Here is a 21,612-nt window from a genome sequence, read left to right as displayed (position 1 = left end):
AACCTACCCTTGAAGTTTTCAATCACAGTTTAAAAATAATCACTGCTAACCAAAAGCAAAGGACTGAATGCTTCCAATAAACCTCTACCACAACATCCACGGACAGTTCCAAATCATATTAAACACAGACCTCACTGTCAAATAAAATGAATTCCTAAAAAGCATGCTGTAAGAAAGGAAATCAACTTGGCACACAGATGATCTTTGTGTGTGGGTGGGCACATACGTACACACCATGCCTGAACTCCAGCTGAGACAAACACTCATAGCATGCAGGAGACTGAAAACTGTCATTTCCCACCAAAAAACATTGCACAGTCAAAGTTTATCCTGAGCCAGAAAAGCACTTCAGGAAAACACTTCCACAGAGACTCTGCAGACAAGGTTGGTTGCTTCTATTAATGGTAATGCTTTCCCTTTAACATCCCCTTTGTCTTGTTCTGCCCTGACAGGAGGTCAGTACAGTCCGCACTGAAGACAACAGTCAGACCGCCTTTTCCATTCCTGTGACTCCACTTACCATCTGCTGGATTCTGTGAAAGGTTTTCCCATGGAAACTAAAGGCCTGTTCAAACAAGACCTTGTCTTCCACTGTCCACTCATCTGGAAATGGAGTGAAGTTTGGCAGATCTGCCAAAGACTTCTCGATGTTGTGCTTGTGCCAAAACAGCATCCCGAGGGCCTAGAAATAAAGCCACCAAGAGGACAACTGTAATCACAAGGAACATTATTATATGCATGCAAAGGGAGAGCTACAGCATTTTCCTAAGGTGGCATGTTAAACTATTTTAATGCTCAGCTATATCAGACACTTTTTCATGTGCAAGAAACCTGGAGTTTGACCTCCACCCCGCTAGGACTGTGAAGACCAACTTGAAGTTTTTCCAAACCACACAGGTAGCAATGTAATATGAGAGTAGCAACAGAAAAGGGGGAGAAGAAAATTGAAGAAATTACTCCAACTTTACTGATCCTGGTATGCACATTAAGCAGACTTCGTGAGACTACCTAAGAAACAGGCTAGACTAAATGAAGCTTCTTGCCAGTGCTAAACTCCATTTCCTGTGCAATTAGGAAGTCAGTTTAGTTGATGGGAGTTTTACAGTTGTTCAGCAGTCTCTTTCTGAGGGGAAGGAAGAAAAGGAGGAGACAATGAGGGAGGAACTGGAAGAAGGAAAGGCAGAGAGCATGCACAACCTTGACTTGCTGCTAAGATGTCCCTGGCCTGAAGAAGGAACAAATCTCATTTTGGGGGCTGCTCACTTGCTCCCTTGAGAGATGCCTCATTTCACTATCACAGTCTCTGGTTCTCAGTTCCAATGACAAAGTGCACGCAGTGTGCTTCACAACCTGCAAATCGTCATCCTCCTGCCATTTCCAAGACCCTAGCTCACAGCCACTCCTCTCGCATGCAGCCACTTAGCGTTATGACGCATCACTACATCTGGCATGCCAGCGACCACCACAAGTCATTTTGGGAAGGCCTGACTCTGCAGAGCTAGAAACCAGCCCTTTTGCAATGGCAGTAAAGTGAAAACAATCCCTAATATGCTGAGTAAAACATCAGAGTAAGCTGCTCAGCATATGCAGACTCAGCTCAGGTTTCGCTGCTACAGTTACCCTCATCTATTAGTTTCACCCTGGCTGCTCAGAGCTACAAAATCCCTCCAAGTTTGGGGTTTCCCCATTACACTTCGCTATGCAAAAAGCAGTTTCTTTATGGGATCTTGATCCCCTGAGATTCAGCAGACAGCATAAATATTAGTGTTATCCAAGGTCTTGTCCTGACCCTACTGGCCTCTCAGTGCTGTCCAGGCATCCTCTACCCCCTTTTGCCACCATGCAGAACAAGAAGTAGTCTTGGCTGCACAGTCACCCACTGTGGAGATGTCACAGGGGCCACACAGCCACCAACCCCCATCCACTCTGGCAAGCATGGAGCCAACATAAAAGCCCTGTTTTGCAGTTACAAAGAATTGAGTTCTCTCCCCTGCCATTCCTTCAGCTTCAGATCTGTATCAAATATCACTGCGAGAAAGCAAGGGGAAAACAAGGAGATAGACATTTCAGGAGGACAGGGTAGCATTAAATTCTGGTAAGCTGCTAGCCATGGCTGAGAGGACAGCTGCTCACACAAAGCAAAAGGTAAACAAAAAGGTTTTCCTCATAGGTTTAACAAGAAAGCAGCATTCCTCTTCCATCCTATGCTATCCCAGAGGATAGCACTCGGGTGAGTACACAGCTTTTCCAGCCTCCTTTGTCCCAAAGTGCCTGACACGCCGGCAGGAGGGCACAGCTTAAGGCCAGACTTGCTGTAGTACTCCCAAAAGCCTGTGGCTGCTATGGCTCAGCACAACCACCTACCGCCATTTACAACACCAGCTGAAGTGGGCTTACCCTGTAGAAGCTCACTTGCCTGCCAAAGGCTGCTCTTTGCCTGCCCTGGAGCTTGTGAGGGTGCAGGGACTCCCACCAGCACAATCCTGAGCCTCCAGCCATCACCCAACAGCAGCAGAGCCAACAACCATGCACTTTGGCATAAGGCAAGGGGAGAGAAAGAACAGAGATATGGGAGCTGCACATGGCACTGATCAGCCAGATGGATGGAAAGGCACTGGGCAGGGGAGCACCAGCACATGCCCCAGTCACCCTGCCAGGCAGTTCACCATATCCCGCAACAAACTGGCACATCTTCATCTGCAAAGGCAGGTCTTGGGCAGGGCCACACAGAGAAGAATGGGAACCTCTGTGTGATGACTGTCAGCCGAGCCACCTGCACAGAGGTCCAAAGAGACCAGCTGTCAGGGGGATGCATGTGTGGGAAAGGGCTGTCTTGGCCAGCAAAGCCCAGAGGCAGTGGCCAAACTCTAAAGTGAGCTCTGACTGGCTTCCAGGGAGGCCATATCAGCTTGTCCATAACTACCCTGCCAACAGCAACTCTGATAATACCTGCTAAAGAGAGTGCCCCTTGGTGATACAACAAATCATCCTGACTGGAAAGCCTTGACACTTGTCCTTAAAATACAAAATGAACACATGGCTTCCAGAGTGATACAAGCTAGATCCTCTCCACTTATATCCTGGAAGTGCCTAGCATAGCTGTCTAGGAAATCCCAAAGGGCCTGGGAAACACGTTTAACTCCAGAGTGTTATGAGAGACTGCTAGGGAAGGAATGAGAAAATTTTTAGGAGGGACATTTTTATAAATTGATCAGTCACTTCACATCCTGGTGTGGCGAGTCCCATAACTCCTACTTCTATACACAGAAGGAGAAAAACAGGGAGAAAGACTCCAAAGAATAAGTGGGAGGCCTGCAATTCCAACATTAAAATTAATGCAAATCTCCATTAGCCAAACTGAAGTTCTAAAAACAAAAATATTCTGTGGTTGCCTAAGACCATCTCTTTTGGCAAATATTATCCACAATACCCAATACTAGGATATACCTATCTCAACTGAAATAAGCTATCTTATTTTCATTTAAGTTCACAGCCTTTTGGTGCCTTCATGTTCCTTTTATTGCTGTTTTCTGCTCTTAGAAACTATAATTACCAAGTCTCATCATTCCTGGCTTTGCTGAAAAATTTGGTGGCTTTCTCAACTTCAATGTTCCTGTTCCACAAGAAGTCTTTTTGAGCATGAGAATCAACCACTGGAAGTCTGACTCAAAGATTATAGCAGTCATTTAAATAGAAACCCTTTTCCATCCAAATCATGTACTTCTGTGCTCATGGCCTTTGCCTGAAAAATTTCATAAACTCTCATTTTCTTAGAATCCCTTTGTAGAGAAAGTACGTAATTTGCCAATACAGTAACTCACTCAGATTCCCCACCTTCCCTTTCCAGGGAAGTATTAGCGCATAAAGAAACTCCACACAGAAAAGGGGTTCTGAAAGTGTTCAAGAAGTAGCCGCCATAGGAAGGATAACACCCATGGCCAAATTCTGTTACAAATTACAATGGTTTTGGTTTTCTTCTGAGTCTGGATGTAAAACCAGGGGTGAAATCCATATTCCCCAGAGCACCATTTACTTTTAGGAACTGTCGGTTTTGGGAGAAGCAAGAGGGGAGGAAACACAGTACAGAAGGGAAGAAGCAGTGCTAGGCAGTCAGTGTAAGTCATGTTTTAATACCTGCTGAAAAACATTTTAAAATAAAGTAAGTATTCAAAAAGTTGTTACCTGTTCCATATTGTATCCATGCTTCTCTTTAGCAATGGCAATATATTCATCCACTGAAAAACAAAAAGAAGGGGTAAGAATATTTCATATAATAATCTCCTCTCCTCTTCCCCCTTCTAGTCTAAAACCCAGTTCTGTAGCTCTGACTCCAGCCACAGTCACTGCATTCTCCACAGATAACTCAGGAATAGCTGCTGTTTTCAACAATTCAGGAAAAGAAGGAAAAAAAAACACCAAACAAACAAAAAAAAACACAAAAACAAACAAACAAAAACAAAACAAAACAAAACAAAAAAAAAAACACAAAAGCAACAAACCAACAAACCAGTCAAACTACTACATTTTTTCCTTAACAAGCCTATGTGATGCATGATATCCAATACAGTTCCAATACTGCTGAAACACAGAATATAGTATTTCAAAACTATAGACATGACTGTCTCAACCACTTTTTGTTGTTTTGGTATTTTGGGGGGCAGGGGTGGTTGGCTGGTTGGGTTTTATTGTTTCACTTTTTGTTGTTGCTTGGGTTTTGTTGCTGGGGGGGGGGAGGAGGGGAGGGTTTAAATCCCCAAAACAGTTGCTTTTTCTTAAGAACAAAAATCCCCAGACACAATCCATACCTTCCAGTACTGCCAGACTCCTAGTGTTGCACAACCACTGCAGATATCTTGATGAATTTTTCAGCCCTTATGCTTCAGCAGTTTTCATCTTGGACTAAACCCCACTTCTAAGTATTATTAGGCCCTCATGAGCTTTTAACCTTTGCAACGTGAAGATGCCCTGAGGAGTTATACTTTGTATAGATGGGACTAAACCCCAAATGTCTCTTTCAGTATGAGTGACTGAGATTGTATTATATCCAACACCACACATTTGAGAAGACTGGATCAAAGTCTGTATCAGTGGTGGAGTTCTGAAGTCTGTGCCCTTGTGCTTGGTCATTATTAAATGATATTAAAGAATAGCATCACCCTTGGAGAAAAAAATTAAATGTACAAGCTAAAAGGTGGGACTCCTACTTCACCTAATGGACTGGAAGATGCTGGAAGCACTGTTTGTCTGTAGGATCATCAACATGCTATACCCTGCTACACTTACCACAACAGAACTGATACACAAAGGTAGAATTGTCCAACACTGGGATAAGAATGACTTCCAAGATAAGTCACGCAGTAATAAACTCAAATATTATTCCTGCTTCCTTCTCTGCAGATACCCAGGGCAGGATGCAAGCAAATTCCTGGGCTAAGCAACTTCAGAAGAAAATTATTCTGTGCACACTGCAGCTAAGGAAGCCACATCTCCCATGGGTTGGGCCTCACAAATAACTTCAGCTTTCAAACGTGCTTCTCCCATGTTTTCTGCCTTTATGGACCCTAGCATGGGGTCTCTGGTCTCTAATAGTATGGCATTTCTTAAAGCCTTTCCTTCAAGCTGGGACTTTCCCCAAGTTTTCCTTCACCCTTCAAATTAAGCAATAAAATCAAAAGGTATTGGGAAAACAAAGAGGACAGATCAGAAAATGCACAACAGGAGAACACCAGCCTCTTACTTTCATCTTGTTATCAGCTGAAAGAAATTAAATCTAGGTACTTGAAGTAGATGTCCCATCTTACTAGACAATATGACATGTGATACCAATATCAGCCCTTCATTTGGAAAGGAGATGTATGCGTTAATTTTTACAAAAAGGTGTTGCAAAAAAAGTGCTGTGTTAAGTGCCCTGCAAAAGTGCATGAGAATGTTCACACAGGCACACATGGCAGGAGAAAATCATGCACTAAATACAAGCACAGTTCCACTTTAGCAAGGGCACTCCATGAGGTTCTTGCTCTTCCAAGCTCCCACCTGCATATAACTGGGACTCCAAAGGGGCAGACAAGCCTGCTTGGTGTACCACATTCTGGATACATTCAATAGAAGTTTTATTAGCCCTTTGGAGAAAGATGTAATCACCACCATTCATTTGCACCCTGCAGCACAGACACATCTACCTGTAAGTAAGCAAATTGTTTCTAATGACCATGCTGAACTGGGACAAAAACCACCCCTTCTTGCAAACGACCTGTTCTTGCACAAGGCAAGCAAAATGGCTGCACAGACAGTGGAGGTGACTGCGATAGCAACAGAAACTTCTTTGGCTGAAATCACTGCATTGCTTAATAAAACATCCTAGGGTTACCGAAGCGTAGGAACCTCAGAAATCAGCTTTGCCATGGAAAAAAACAAAACAAAACCACCACACATATAAAAAAAAAAAAAACAACCAACCCCATACAACTTGCAAAACCACACTCCAAGGAAAGAACAAATTAACATGATGCAGAATGACCATATGGGGGAAATGAGACAGAGAATGGAAGTACCTTCTCCCTACACACCATACCTCCCCCCACAAAGGCCAAAGAGGGCAGGGAACATCAGTAGGATATGGGAAGAAGAGCAACTTCAGATGCTTCCAGACTTTATAACCACACCAAAACCAAAGGCTGATGTGGAACCCTAACTGCAACATTTCCCTGTACTTCAACTAAATGCTCTCAGCTTCCTTCAGACAGGTATTGCACATGCAGTGTTATCTATTTTGTCTAATAGTGAGGTGAAGGAAGGGGGAGGGAAAGGAGTTGAATTCTCCTAAGTCCAAGGCTGAATCAAGCTCCTGAATGCTAAGTACTGCTGCATTAATTACCTTGCTTTCACTGTATAAAGATCTACCGTTCCTGATTTGACTTCAGCATCTTATCCTTTAATATATACAGGGAAGAGATGAAGCTGTTCTCCTTTCCAGCATGTTTCTTATACCAGATGCTATATGAAAATGTATTTCCTTACCCTTGTTCCCCAACACCCAACCCTCCCCACCCATCAAAAAAAAGAAATCATTACAGCATTTTCTCATCTGAGCAAGAACATTAGCAAGGTCCCCACATTATCAGTACCAATAAAATTTCTCTTGACTCAAGTCAATACCCCACAAACCCAAACAGTAGACTGTAATTGATCAGACCATGAAAGGAGGCAGGATGCTTTTCTTGTCATGGTGGGGTAACACAATGGTTACAGTGGAGAAAGAGAAAAGAAAAATAAGAAAAAGGCAGTAAGGCAATAAACCGACCATGACCACACAGCAATGCTCCTTCTATATACTAAAAGAGTATTTGTAGATGAAGGACAAGGAGTACACTCTTGTACTCTACTCCTGGCTTGTTCCCTACCTGCTTACTGAATCTAGCCCATTCTGCTTGTCATTTCTTGACTAATTGCAGGTTTCCTCACTTTGATGCTTGCACCATCAGAGAGGTATGACAGTCTCTTGAGCAATCCTTCTGACTGCTCTCTTTACCATCCCCCTCCATATGAAGCAAGCAAGAAAGAGCATGGCACCAGCTGAGTCACAGAATCCCTTTAGTCTCCCATACCATTAGAGCCTGGAACTGCCATAAGCTTAATGCTTCACATACCACACCAGATAAAAGCATGCCCTCCTCCATCTCTGCCTTCCCCATGCACTTCACACAAGCCCAGCATACTGGGCATGCGAAATTCTGCTCCACTGCATTTCAGTGCCATTCAGTCACGCTCAGCATGTAACCCAGCAATCTGTTTAGACATCAGAGTTCAGAGCCAGAAGAGCCTGGGGCAGAGCCCTTCTTACACCAGAAGAGACAGGTTGCCAGCACAGCTCTTAGCTGCTTTCCACAAGAGAACAAGCAAGAGCAGCAAAGCAATCCCATACCATTTCCCTCAGCATTAACTACACCACCATTCACTTTTTCTACCAGCATAACTTTTCCCCAAACAGGGCAGACAGGAGCATCTTCTGCTTCCATCCAACTCATTCCTCTATGCTGGAAAGATACTTCTGCACAGAGCAGGCCAAAAAGACAATCAATAACACTTGAATTGAGACAGTCGTGTGACATAGGAGATGCATTGCTTCTGTGAAGGCTCTTGTTGCTACTAGAAACCAGATGGGAGGAAGGGACATGAAAGAGAATCATAAACTGATATTTCTTCACCTGTTTGGCTACATTTCTTCTCTTGCATGCATTTTAGCTACATGGAGGTGAGCAGGATCCTCTGTCTGCCCCACACCCAAAATGGAGTGAGCACTAGCCCAAAGAGCCCCTTCCTACAGCCAGTCATGCTCAGGAATGCAGAAGTAGCACAAAAGGTGGGGATGCAAAGGGAACAGAGACCCACAAACACACTATCACCAGCAAAGAGGAGTGCAGAGGGCTCAGATGCTAAAAAAACCTCTTCCTAATACAAGAAGTGAGGTCTACTATGAGATGACCAAGAGACCCCAGATGTAGCGCACACACACCAAAAGAGACAAGGGAAATGGAAAGGAATGGGAGAGGAAGCACAGAAAGATGCATCACCCTTGCCATCTAGAGAGGAGTTTCTGACCAAAATGGTGTCATCAACCCCCCTAAATTTTGTGGTATTGCTTCCAGTAATCTTTCTCATACACCCTTTTCTTCTGCTAACCATCTTCCTGCAAGAATTCCTCACCAGAAGCAAAAAAAAAAAGGGAACCCTCTCGGCTGACAGAGAGGAGGAGGGACAAGAGCAAACAACTGCATTGCTGATTTTCAGTCCCGCATCCTAGAACACCGAGTTGAGACATATAAAACAGGAACATTAATTTCAAGAGGGGGTGGGAGAACTCTGAAAAGAGAAAAATGCCTTAAAGCAATTGCTCCCCTCATCACCATTTGATTAAACGATCTCTGTAAGTGGGTCTTTTGGGAAAACTGCCCCCCCCCCCAATTGCTTATGACCCCACAAGCATTGCAACATGTTTACTGGACTCAGCGACCCCAAGGAAGGTTTGCAGCAGAAGTGTGCTAAAGTCTATAGAAAGCAACAGGAATGCAGAGGTAGAGCTGTTGCTGCAACCTCAGTTCACCCCTATTACTGGGGTACTGCAGGAGCTCTGAAGACTTTGCATATTACGTGATGCAAAAGCCTGACAGAATGGGGTGAAATGAGGACAAAAGCAGCATTCTTCACAGCCTCAGTAATGCGCTTCACAGGGTTTGATCAGTGCTGGAACCTGTGAGGAATTCTGGATGTTGCTATACATCTCCCCCTCCCCTCCCTCATCCTTGAGAACAAAAACAAAAGAAAACCAAAATAAAAGTCAAAGCACAGAAAAAAACCAACGTTGCATGAAGTAAATAAGGAGCATGGATTAGACACATACATGTGAAATTCTCCCAATTTCAAAACACAATTACGATGGTACATAAACAAGTAAGCACAGTTTTTGCCTCGGCTAGAAAACCGAGCAGCTGCATTGCTGTCCCACCGCCCTCGCAGCATCGGTGGAACAATCCTGCCACCTCGTGGTCCCAGCATGGGAGAGGAAGCTGCTAAAAGCAAAAAAGTGTGCACAAGCGTCTCACTAAAATACCTGTAACAGGAGGCAAGGGGAGCAGAGAGAGATCAAAGCAACATGGCTTGACCACTTTTTCTGGGCAAAAATCACTTAAAAGAAAATTAAACCCTCCTATTTAAAAAGAGTCTTCCACCTTGGAAAAGCTATTCCCTCTTCTTGGAAAGACACTATGTGTGTCACAGGCAGAAGAGTGGAGAACCAGAGCACAGCCACATGCAGCACCCACCTAGGCAGGCATGCAGCCTCCTTTTACACTGTTTCTAGGGACAGAGTGCTAGTTACACAGATAGAAAAGCTACGTTAAAAAAAAAATTTAAAAAAATCACTTCATGCAACTGAAGGCATGAGAGGATTTAGGCCTCAACTCCACTGCACCTGCAGCAGGTGAGGGAAAATTCTCTATGCAACTACAAGGCAAAGGAAAGCCAACCTTATGAGGAGAAGCTTACTGAATAGGAGCAAGAGAAAATACCCTGCAGCAGGGTAGGGTACCTTGAGTCACAGGACTCCACAGTGTATCTCAACCTCCCATCCACTTACCTCCCTGTACCTCAGATTTTACTTGTATATCGTCTCTTGCCCACATATCAAGGACTGTTGCGTTCCACTGCACTAGAAGTCTCCTTTGGCAGCACAGCTAGGTTAAGCACCCACAGCCACCAGACACCTCTTCCCATCTAGAAGCACAAACATTTGCCTCGACCCGCAGGGAACTGGACTGGGAAACTGTTTCACCTGAAAAACACCCCTCACCCAAGTGGCAGTGGAGCCATACAAGCACTGAGATGTGGTTGAAAGTACGGAGATGCTCTCACCTACGAGGAGGGGCAGTCCCAGACCCTCCTATCCCCAGGCCTGGCTACACAGGCTGCCCCTTCTCTTGCACTAGCTCTGGAGCCAGAGACAAGCGAGCAGGCAGGTACGAACAGGCATGGCTATGTCAACTAGCACTGGTGAGGAAAGAGCTGCTCATGGAACCACACCTGGGGCCTGGAAATTGCAGCCTCAGAGAACATAAAACAAGGAATAAAATGGAGTGACCCACTGCCTGGAGATTTATCCTTTTAAGAGCCCTAATACCTACCAAAAGCTTCCTTTCCCACTCAAAGGCAACCAGTCCCCACCCAAGCAGTACACACGAATAAGATAGAAAAGAAACACTGTATTTCTACCTCCCCCTTTTATTATCTTTAATACTGTTCTTTGCATGGCCTGTATCTGAGGGCAAGTCCAAAGTCGAAACACCAGCGATGCTTAAAGACCTGACTCATCTGCCTTTAAATTTTGCTCTGCCAGCAAGAAGGCTGTACTGCAGACACAGGTGTACTGACAAATCTAGCACAGTTTTTGCAGCTTGCCAAAACTATTTTAAAGTGTTTACCAGGAAAGGCCTTTTGCTAGTGGACACATTACTTTTAAGGCTTTTACCAACATATGCTCATTCCTAAAGTTGCACCCTCAGCTGACACTATCACATCAAGAGGTTCAACACTGCGTACATCTGTGGATGTTGCTTTCCCTTTACTATAGGGGAAACCAACCAGCTGATGCTTGCTTGCTCTCTGCCCCTGCTGTTCTTCTCCCTCAAAGGCTATGTGGATGCCCTTTGTAAAGGCATTCATGGAAGGCCTTATGGGAAGAAAGACTGTTTCTTATACGTCCATCACATTTAACCTTCAGCCAGAAATTTGCTCTGCCATATCACCAAATGCCAATTTTTTATGGAGGAGGGACACAGGCTTCTGCATCTACAGAAGTAGATACAGAACCTGGGTACCACAAGCCCAGATGTCTTTATAAGTAGCACAGAAAAGAACAAGGGAGATCTGACAGGACAGTAGCAAAGAGGAAACACTATCTCTGGGACATAGCACAGAATAGAAAGAGCCACATTTGATCACCCAGGGACCTAATCCGTGACCATACAGGATCTGAGCATGGCCATCATTCAGCAGTGAAAATCTGATCCTAAATCAGACATAGGCACTGGATTGTATTAAACATACTCAGCCAGAGCATTTGATATTGGGTTTGGAGCCCATGTAAGAACATACAACCAGTACACATTAGCTTCTGGCAGGGAAGGAATACCCATTCGAGAGTATGGCCTTCCAAGACATACGAAGCTACAGACAGGACAAATGCACAGAGTACATGCCCGAACAACAAAGTGAGTTTATAGCAGAATGGTTCTTTGCATTATTCAGCACAGTGCTCTCAATTTAGCCTGAGATGCCCTAAAGCCAGATTTATGCTGCTGTCAAACCATGGCTAGAGTTAACTCTACTGAGAGGTTACAACCTTGGGTTATATATACTTCAACTACATGTCCAAGCAATGCAAGTAGCAACATTATTGATAGTTGTGACAAGGAGAAGAATACCTATATATATATATATATATATATTTGATCTGATGGCTCAATGCAGAAGATAACTTGGATTAGAAGAAACCTGCCTCGTGCAATTTTCTTCTGGAGATTATTATTTCTTGCCATCCTTGAGAATACATGATCCAGTGCATCCTTTCCAAAAGGAAAATACACCGATTTGAAAAAAATACCATTTGACACAAACTGATGACAGAACCAGTGTGGGAGACCACAGATTCAGGCTAACAGCAGTTTGATACAAGGCTCCACTACCCTACCTAGGAACATTCTCAGTTCTTCATCCACATCATGCCATACATTGCTAAAATTCTAAGCCTGCAAAATAGCATAGACTACCATAAAGTTTGGTTAAGGAACCTGCTCTCAACCAGCTCCAGAAGCCATCAAGGAATATGCAGACTCAAAACCCTCTAAAGAGGGCAAAACCTTCACCAAGGTCAATTTTCCGCCCTCCAAAACATTTTAAAAACTCATTTCTAAATCAGAACTATTCTATTCCCTGTTGTAGTAGAAATGCAAACTAACAGAAGAACCGTATCAGAGACAGGTTTCCTAAACGGCATAGATAACTTCACTTCCCCATGACACAAAGTCTTTGTGCAGCATGAGGACAGGCACACAAGGGGTGTGTGGGAGCAGAATAGCCATCGGGTTAAATTACAGCTCATTATTATTGTTACTGATAATAAAGCCTGTGACAAAAGATCAGAAGCCATGCTGACCCCTTTTATAATGGACACAAAAGCAAAAGAAGTGATCAATTTGTCCCCAAGCTACCTCCTTGAAGGAGGTCACTTGGACCGAAAGGAAGCATCAGGCAAGCCAGCAGGCAGTGAAAGGAAGGAGACAAGTCAGAGACACGGAGGAGCTGCCCTTCACAGATGCACTGAGAGCCAGGAGCTGCTCCTGGCAGGGAATGAGCCTCCAGGTGTAACTGCCCACATCCAGCTCCTCAGCAGCTAGAACAGGAGAATGCTCTGATCCTGAACGGAGAGTGGTCAGGTCACACAAGCACCACTTACTATTTCAGTATTTTTTTGCAGCCAGCGCCTCACTTCCAAACTGAGCTATATGAATAACATAATAATAGTCTCAGCAATGCACATGACCTCTGCACTCTTTAACAAATTGCATGAAACTTGCTTCCAGCAAAATTAATAAAGAATGATACGGACTAAGTGAAGGCAGCTTGATGTTGGAGTAAAACTAATCCTTCAGTTACATTTTCTGAAGTATTACTGAGATGCTTTTGTTCCTTCCACACGCAGTTAAAAACTTATTTTCAGATGTCTGGGCCTGGCCCCTTCTGAGAAGGCAAGGGCCTTCCCACAACTCCACTTCATTGCACTACTACATCTGGGCGCCAAGAATGAAAATATTAGGTCTAGAACTTGTTTTGAAGAGACTTCCAATGCACACAGTGATGCACAACCTGAAGAACACAACCTATCTCAAGAGCAGTTGTGGCTCTGTCCCCCAGCTGTCTGTTCAGTCCCTCTCCTGCAAGTTTCTATTCCTGCTTCCTGCAAGAACAGTTTGGCTGCATGATAATCAGCTGCTTGATCACTTAATAAAGCAGGCTATGAACTAAGGCAACATAAATAAGCACCTACTACAGGTTAAGGTACAGTGGTTCATGAAATTCCTGATGCCTTACCTCACACAACATGAGAACCTGGGCAACAAGGTCTAGATGAAGAGCCTTTTCTCCACTGAAAATCAGAAGCTACTTTCAGTCAAACTCACATGGATTGCTCTGTTGTAGGCAGGCCAGCCTTTAGGAGACGTTAACACACAATACATCCATTCTTGCACTTGATTGCTTCCTAGAAACCTACTCTGGTTTGAAACCAAAGAGGTACAAAGCAATGTTTTTGATCCTTCCAAGAAGTCCATATAAAGACAACAAGCTGACACAGCCAGATCTTGGACACCATGTTCTTTAATAGCTGCTAAACCAAGTACCGGTATTATGTTAATGGATACAAATTAAATCAATTAAGGAAAAAAGAAAAATCAAGTTACAGATTCATAAAGCACATCCTGAAATATGGATTACATACAGGACTTCAGGCTTCAAGGATGATCCTGTTCTGAGACAGAAAAAAGTCACCAATACCAGTAACTAGTTCCTGGGGTATCAGTGGTAGGTGGTCACAGCTTTTAGCCAGGATTTAGAAGCCCAATCCTTACTGATAATTTATTAACTACTAATCCTTCCAGTGCTAGAAAATTTGCTACCAGCCTGCCATAACATGAATCTGCATGAGAAGCACATGATTGGGAAAGTAATTTAAAATGAAGTGCAAAAATAAGAGTACATGGAAAATAATCAGTGGGAGTGGTTCCTAATTAGAACACATAATGCCACCACAAACACATCAGGGTGAGGGAAGCTCTGACACATGTCCTTGAGAAAACCTAGCTACTCTGCCTCCTGCACTAACACCTCTGTAAAGGTCACACTCAGCAGTATGCAAACTCACCACAGTGAGCTGTTACAGCCATGACCCCCCCAAGGATTCCTCAGGGGAGGACATATCCCATAAGCGCTCCTCCCTGCCGGTACACAGCTCCCATCACATCCTTATAAACATGCACTTGTTGGTTGCATTTGCTGACTAGCCTTGCTCTACAGAAAAATAAAAATAAATAAAAAAAAAATAATAAAAAAGTTATCCTCCAGTTCCTTGATCTTTCTTATTTTCCCTCACAGCTACAGTAAGATGGAACAGGAACAACGACCTAGTCCTCTGAAATGCTCCAAGCCTGCCATTCCCACCAGGACCAGCAAGACTGGAGCACACTGTGCCCATCCCAGGCCTGGGTTCAAGCAGCAAGTAACTGCAGCCTGATAGTTCTCGTCATACTGGTCCTACAACTCACACAGCGCCTACCAGGCTGGCTAAGACTGCTCCCAGACCTATTTCAGATCAAGGCTCACTGCCAAGGTAACTCTTAACACAGCTATTATCACTCCATTACATCCACCCCATCTTGTCTCTAAACTTCTGTCAGGAAAAAAGGTTCTTCTAGCCCCAGCTCTAGTTCAATCCCTGCAGCAGCAACAGTCATGGCAGCCGACGTGTTCAAACTGGGTCATCTCGACACAGTCGGAGAAGGCCCGTTTCACACTGCAGTAAAAAGGAGGAACAAACAGGTGGCAGGAGAGAACAAGGCACATGAAGAAACTGGTGACTGCACCACCCCCACCACCCCCCCAGCACAGCAGCAAAAATTCCTTCAGGATAATGCAGCCGCCTTAGATAAGGCATTCTTTCCCTGGATACTCTTCAACACATTCTCTCCTTTGGGCTTTTTTGTTTGCGGGCTCTTTTTGAAAAGGAAAAAAACCCCAACAACAACAAAAATAAATACAAAAAAAAAACCCTACACCAAAAAAAGTACCAAAATAAAAACCCCCACCAAACCAAGAAACAAGCCACAATCCACTGAAATCCATCCCAAACACATACACCCTAGACCTTTCAACCTAATATGTTTTCTTGGCTCCAATACAAACCACTGCTGTGAAAGGGTTAAAAACCTGAATTTACATATGCATTCAGGATCCAGAAATATCAATCTGCAGCAATAATGATGAAAGAACTGCTCCAAGGTTTTCACACAGCATTGCAATAGCAACTAGCACAGCAGATGACAAACAAAGGAGAAACTGCAGCTAAGTTTGAGACTACTCAGCCATTTCTGCTCCCTCATTCCCATCCCTGACAAGGTGGCTGCATGCTCGCTGAGCGCCAACACAACCCTTTTGTGGGGTTGCCTTATAAAGCAGTTCACAGAAACAACAGGGGAAGGAAGTGAGAGGGGACCAAAAATAAAACTATAATTCCAACTGTTTCAAGTATACTGTTTGCAGGAGAATGAGGAGGAGGTACTTAAAAAGCAGCTTTGCTGAAGCTGAATACAGACAACACTACATCCTCTCCCTCACTGCTGCTGCCTGGGGAAGGGTGGCTCTCGGGTACTGCTGAAGCACTAATCCCTTCCATTTTAAATGTACCCTGTTAAATAGGGGCTTCATTTTCTAAAATGGAGATTTTAAGATCAACATTTATCCCCAGCCTACTCTCTCCCATTTGTGGTTTTCCACTCACATTTATTTATTCCTAGGGCACCCTGCACTCCAAGGAAAATGAGCACTGATGACGACAGTTAATGGAGTCATATGTCCACAGAATTCACAGGCCAAAATAAGTGAGCCAAGGGTGAAAGACTAAAACTAAGCAGAAGACCTTCTTAAAACAGTTATGACTCAGCCACATACTCGAAACAGAGACTTGCCACACAAAGCATGATCAAACACACTCAGCAACCTGAGAAGCCAAACGTTTTCCTCTCCTCTACTCTGGTAGAGATTTTAAGGTGGAAAAAAGTCAGACAAAGGAAATTTCCAAGCTGGTTTCACATCCCCTTTAAAAGGGAAACCGAAAAATAATCATAGCCTGTTCAATGTATAATTACCCCTTGAATTACAGCTGTGGAGACAGACTCCGGCCACTTAAACCTGCTCCCCAAAATTTTGGGACTTACTTCACCTTCACAACAGAGGACAGCTACCAAAACTCACTCTCACCCAAAGAAGGCTGTTGAGACACTAATGACCAGGACACACAGACTTGGTTGGGACATTGGCTTTTGAGATCCTGAATGCCAGCTTGTAGCTTCTTAGAGTGGAGCACCACTGCTATAAGCTTCCAAACCATTACCTAGCCTGCGGTACAGTTAACTAAACCCTGTCCATCCAGACATCACAGGGTTAATATCCTTAGTAACCATAGCAACCAGCACTTCTTCCTCCATAAGAGCCTCAGCTGGCACACTGCTGCCTTCCCAGCATCAGGTTTAGCAGCACATTTAGGGACCTTCTTTTTCCCCCCAGGCCATGGGGTTTGGCCAAGCACATCATGAATTTTGGCATTCCTTTATCTCTGTCCCCTGGCACTTCTACCTCCCCTTGGTACAGGGAAGGAAGCCGTCTAAATTCTAAGTGCACCAAGTCAGACATAATGTAAAGCAGGGAGCCAGCTCCAGCCTCACAGGAAGAGATGCCACAGGGTAATGGGAAGAGGGACTGATGAAAAGTTGGTATGCTGATCAACCATCAGGTCAAACAAACAGCAGTGCAAGACCAGTGGACCCAGCCCATGGTTACAAGGGACAGTACCATCAAATTCACTGGAGACACCTACCAAGACATCAGTAAGAAACCAAAACTCCTACCTAGTGGCACACAGTCTGTCAGGGAGAGAGCAGAAAAATTACTTTCAAAACAGAGCTTATCATTAGCAAAACAATACATGTTTCTCCTCTTGTAATTCACCTTTGAGCTGCAGATGCATAAAAGCAATCATCACATCCTATCCCCTCGCTTGGTTTCCATCCCTCGTTCCTGGGCAGCTGCAGCATGCCAGCACTTGCTCATTTCTAAACCAACCCAATGTCATTTTTATGGTTCCACCCATTGGCGTACTTGGCACAGAGAGAGGCACTGCTGTTTTATTAATAGCTTCATGCTGGCCCAACTCTATCCTGTGCAGGGTTTCCACAGCATCATTACAATGCATTTTTCACTATTTCCCCCCCTCCTTCCTCATGTGCCACTCAAAGAGAGCACATGCTGTCTTCTACCTAGCTGATTCTGCTTCTCAAGGTCACCTTGCTCAAGACCTCATTCTTCCTCCTCACTCCCCATTTCCTTCGTCACTCTCCATTACAGAGTCCCAGCACAGCCAGTAGAGTTGTCCTCTGTGGCATCAAGCCCTCAGAGAGCCTCTCAGGAGTCTCATTTTGTAGAGCAATCTCTTTGGAAGAGAGGTGCACCACCAGTCACAGCACACAGGGTACACGTGTGCTGGAAGAGGAGCACAGTTATTTCAAATCCAAATGTTTAGTTACTGCACAGTGACATTTACTTTTTTCTTCTTCAAAAGAGACAGGACAAGCTTCTACCTTTGGGTTAACTTTGTGAAATACTCCCTAATGGTGGCAACTGCTATGCAGGCAACCCCTCAGAGGCAGAACTCTAGCAGCTGATATGGAACATGCTGGCAGCATTCAACTTTGATATTAATATGGGCAAGGCAGTAAGTGGTTCGTACCCAGGATTAATGGTTAACAAAGCACGGGATAGAAAGTGATCAATGTGCCACACATACTTTTGTTTGTTTTTATCTTCTCTACCACATCCCTCATTTCATGGCGTCCAGGCAAAAGGTCTCTCCAACATGATTAAAGCATTGCTCCTGCATATGGGGTACACAGGACCCAAACAAGCTTTAACTAATTGTATGAGCCTGGAACATCAAGCATGCAGATACCCAACAGGTCTTGGCTGACACACTGGTCTTTCCAGGATTCATTTCAGCAGCCTACAGAGGACCCTCCCACAACCTCCACCAGTTTGGCCAGCCCTCTGCCAAACACATCAGCGTGCATTCCTCTAAGCATTGCCACAGATCTGCTCAGCGTTTTGTAGCACAGATTCACCTTTAATGGAGGTGGCTTCCAAGAGTTTCACTGACTGCACGGAACTTTTGTGCTCATGAGAGCTAGCAGTTCACTTTGAGTGGAGAGCTAACTTGTGCTACACTAATGTCCACCTTCCCATTGAGCCCCAGCCACAGGAACAGAGAGAAGTCCTGTGATTTAAGCAGTTCGCCACAAGAACAGGCACAGGATGGATTAAAGGTTTTGAAGGACAAATGGAAGCAACTAGACACAGGTAGCAACTGACTGGAAAGCTGGAAAGGATGCTGCTGATTGGAAAGATTTGATCACCTACACTTCAACCTTAACAACAATATTAAGAATGGACGTGCTAGCTAGAATTCACAATACTTACAAAACAAGGGGCTACACCAACCTTGTGCACTACAGCTCCTAGCACTTGCTATTTCACACTGCCAATTATTTCCCCCACCAAGGACAACATACACATCACAAAAAGGCATCAAGAAATAGAGAATCCATCACTTCCCTGGGTAACTTCCAACAGTCAATCACACCAAAAAAAAAAAAATAACCCACACTCAGGCATTTCATTTAAATTAATGTGGACTTAGTTTGCAGCCATCTATTTGTATTATGCATGTCTCTTACTATGTCAAAATTTCCCTTTGAGAAAATAATTGACAGTAGTACCCTTTGAGTCTTTTCAGTAAGCTAAACAGATGGAGTTTGCTTCACTTCAGTAGCTTCTATCTCCATCCTTTTCTCAGTTGTTCAACACTAAAGCCACTATCCTGAGGTTCATTTTCCTGAATGCTGCTGGGTGCAGAGGCAGCAAACAGTTCTAGTGACTACCTCACTCTTTACACAACATCATCCATTGGGTCAAGCAAGACACAGGTAACCATTCTTGAATTACTTACCCACTGTGCCTCCCAAATTGCTCTACAAGCCATTTTTTTCTTAACATCAGCCTTGATGCAGAAGGCCTGAGCCTTAAGTACTGTGATTCATAATCCTGCAGTTGGGTCATTAAAAGCCCATTGCATTGCATCAGCCCAAGTTAGGAAAAGACCCTAAGCACTCCACAAGACTACCAGTAGCATTCATTTATTTACCATCCTGTCAGTCTATGGCTCATCCTCAATTTCTCTCCACAGCAATTCCATATCAATTCCCCTATCACTGGTGGAAATGTTGACTGATCATTATCGGTCCTCTTACATAGCCCTATGGACACCCATTTAACTAGGATTCACTATCAGCAATGCCAAGACTTGTCAGTGAAGCAAAGAGTAGCTGAAGAGACCTCCTGTCCCCTGATGTTCTTTCATCATAAGCCATAAAAAAAAAAATTAGGGAACTCTGCTTGTAATATATTTAATAAGCGCTCTACACCCATTGCAGAGCACTGGTATTTTGGAGGACGTTTCCTTCTTTTGAAAGGGAGGGGGACTGAATCAGGCTCATGCAATCAATGCCTAACAGCTGGTTGAATACAGTAAAGCTATAATGTTATTTCTACAGATCATTTCTAGTCTCCAAAAGAACAAAAGCAGCTACCTTCAGCAGGATTTGTTTTTCACAGTTCGTTTTTAAGTAACACCAGAGACAGACAGGAGTAACCAGTACCTTTCGGTAGTGTCAGCTCAACCTGACACAAGACAAAGCAAGGACCAACCAGCACACTCTTACCCTGCTCTCTCATTCCCTGCACAGCTGCCCTCTCCCCATCTGCTGGAGTTTTCCTGCCACTCCAAGGTCCCCTCAACCACTTCTCCCAATGCTCCTTTTATTTTTTTCACTACTACTAGATGCCAAATTTCACAACTCCATCCTTCTGTATCAATTAGGCACCTAGGAAATATTGTGTGTCATGTATGACACAAAAGTGTATTTCTTTCTCCTAAGCACCATCTGAAGCATTTTCTTTGCATCTTTTTTGTAAGGGGAAGTCACTGAGGAGTCCACACTCTTAACTAAAATTGAGTCTTTCAAGAAATTTCTTCTTGCCCCCTCTTCCTATATTCATTTTGTTTTCCCCAATGTTTTTACTATACCAGCAACAGTCAATTTCCACCTAGTTTTTATTCATCCGTGTCATACTACATTTTTAATTACCTCTTAGGTTCATGACATCTTCTTAGCAGATCCTATATCCTTTTTATACTCTATAATATTCTTGCATATTTCTGTGCCAATTGCCACAGCACATTCAGTCACAGATTATTTTACTTAGCTCTGCATATCTTCTTTTCCTCCTCCATTCTTTCTTCCCTCTCAAAGAAATCCATTTCCTATCAAGCAGGAGTTAAATGTTCCAAACCCGAGCTGAGACTCAAAAGACTCTCGAAGACTTGAGGGGCAGCTACAGGAATCCTCTGCATCAGAAGAAACCCATGAGCAGTAGTTCCTTTTGGTGGAAGCAAAAGTTTCTTGCTCTTAAACTTTTTTATACATTTCTAGCTGTAGATAACTCCCAAATATATCCATGTCCTCATCAGTCTTATTTAGGTCAGCATCCAGTAGCCAGCAGGGAGCAGCCAAGGCACCACTGGCAAGAGAGAAGGCAGACATGATCCTTGCAAAGCCCTTTTTACCTATACATCACAGTACCATCACCCTTCTATAATTTAAGGGGCAACTTGATCAGTGGAACAAATGCACCAGGGCAGAGCCCAGACCCCTTCACAGCAGAGCCAGTTTGTGCACCATCTCTGCTGACAATTTGCCAGTACATCTTCAGAAGTGTCTTGTCACGCAGTTTAGCCCTTGGGCCTAGGGGAAAACCAGGTATCAACCTAACAGTGCCACCACAAACAATGCAAGATTCTTATAGGTCCCAGAATCACAAATGGAAAAAAAAGAAAAAAAAAAGAGTATGAGGACAAAGTCAAAAATAGCTCCTTTCAGCTCCCTCCCAAAAAAGCACTTCGGTTTAGTTACTGCATTCAAACAGCAGCCCTTTAATCAAGGAGTCCTTGATCAAGGAGTCATGAGGAAAACTGTAGCTAGACAAACCTTTCAAACACTAGTTCTGCCATCTGGCAGCAGCACTGAGGCTTGTTCCCAGACACACGCAGAGCACTGGTAATTGCCCTCACATGGAATTCCAAGGCACTACAATTGTTCTGGCATTTAAACCTCTATGGGCTCC

The 21,612-nt window shown here is 43.9% G+C and overlaps 1 protein-coding gene across 2 annotated transcripts in view; it reads right to left on the bottom strand.

The window, feature by feature from the left end:
* The window catches only part of RCOR1 (REST corepressor 1), an 84,998-nt gene that overhangs the window by 19,845 nt on the left and 43,541 nt on the right, over positions 1 to 21,612 (bottom strand). For both annotated transcript variants that reach the window (XM_062627979.1, XM_062627981.1), the window contains 2 exons: positions 4,183 to 4,235; positions 521 to 682 (listed from right to left, as the gene is read on the bottom strand). In XM_062627979.1, the coding sequence (XP_062483963.1) occupies positions 521 to 682; positions 4,183 to 4,235 (215 nt within the window). The remainder of the gene's footprint in view (positions 1 to 520; positions 683 to 4,182; positions 4,236 to 21,612) is intronic.

The sequence above is a fragment of the Pezoporus occidentalis genome, unplaced genomic scaffold (assembly GCF_034315485.1).
Source record: "Pezoporus occidentalis ecotype Australia unplaced genomic scaffold, CSIRO_AGI_Poc_V1 ctg31, whole genome shotgun sequence".
NCBI lineage: Eukaryota > Metazoa > Chordata > Aves > Psittaciformes > Psittacidae > Pezoporus > Pezoporus occidentalis.
The sequence above is the reverse complement of the archived record's forward strand: the minus strand, read 5'-3'. Positions and strand labels throughout refer to the sequence as shown.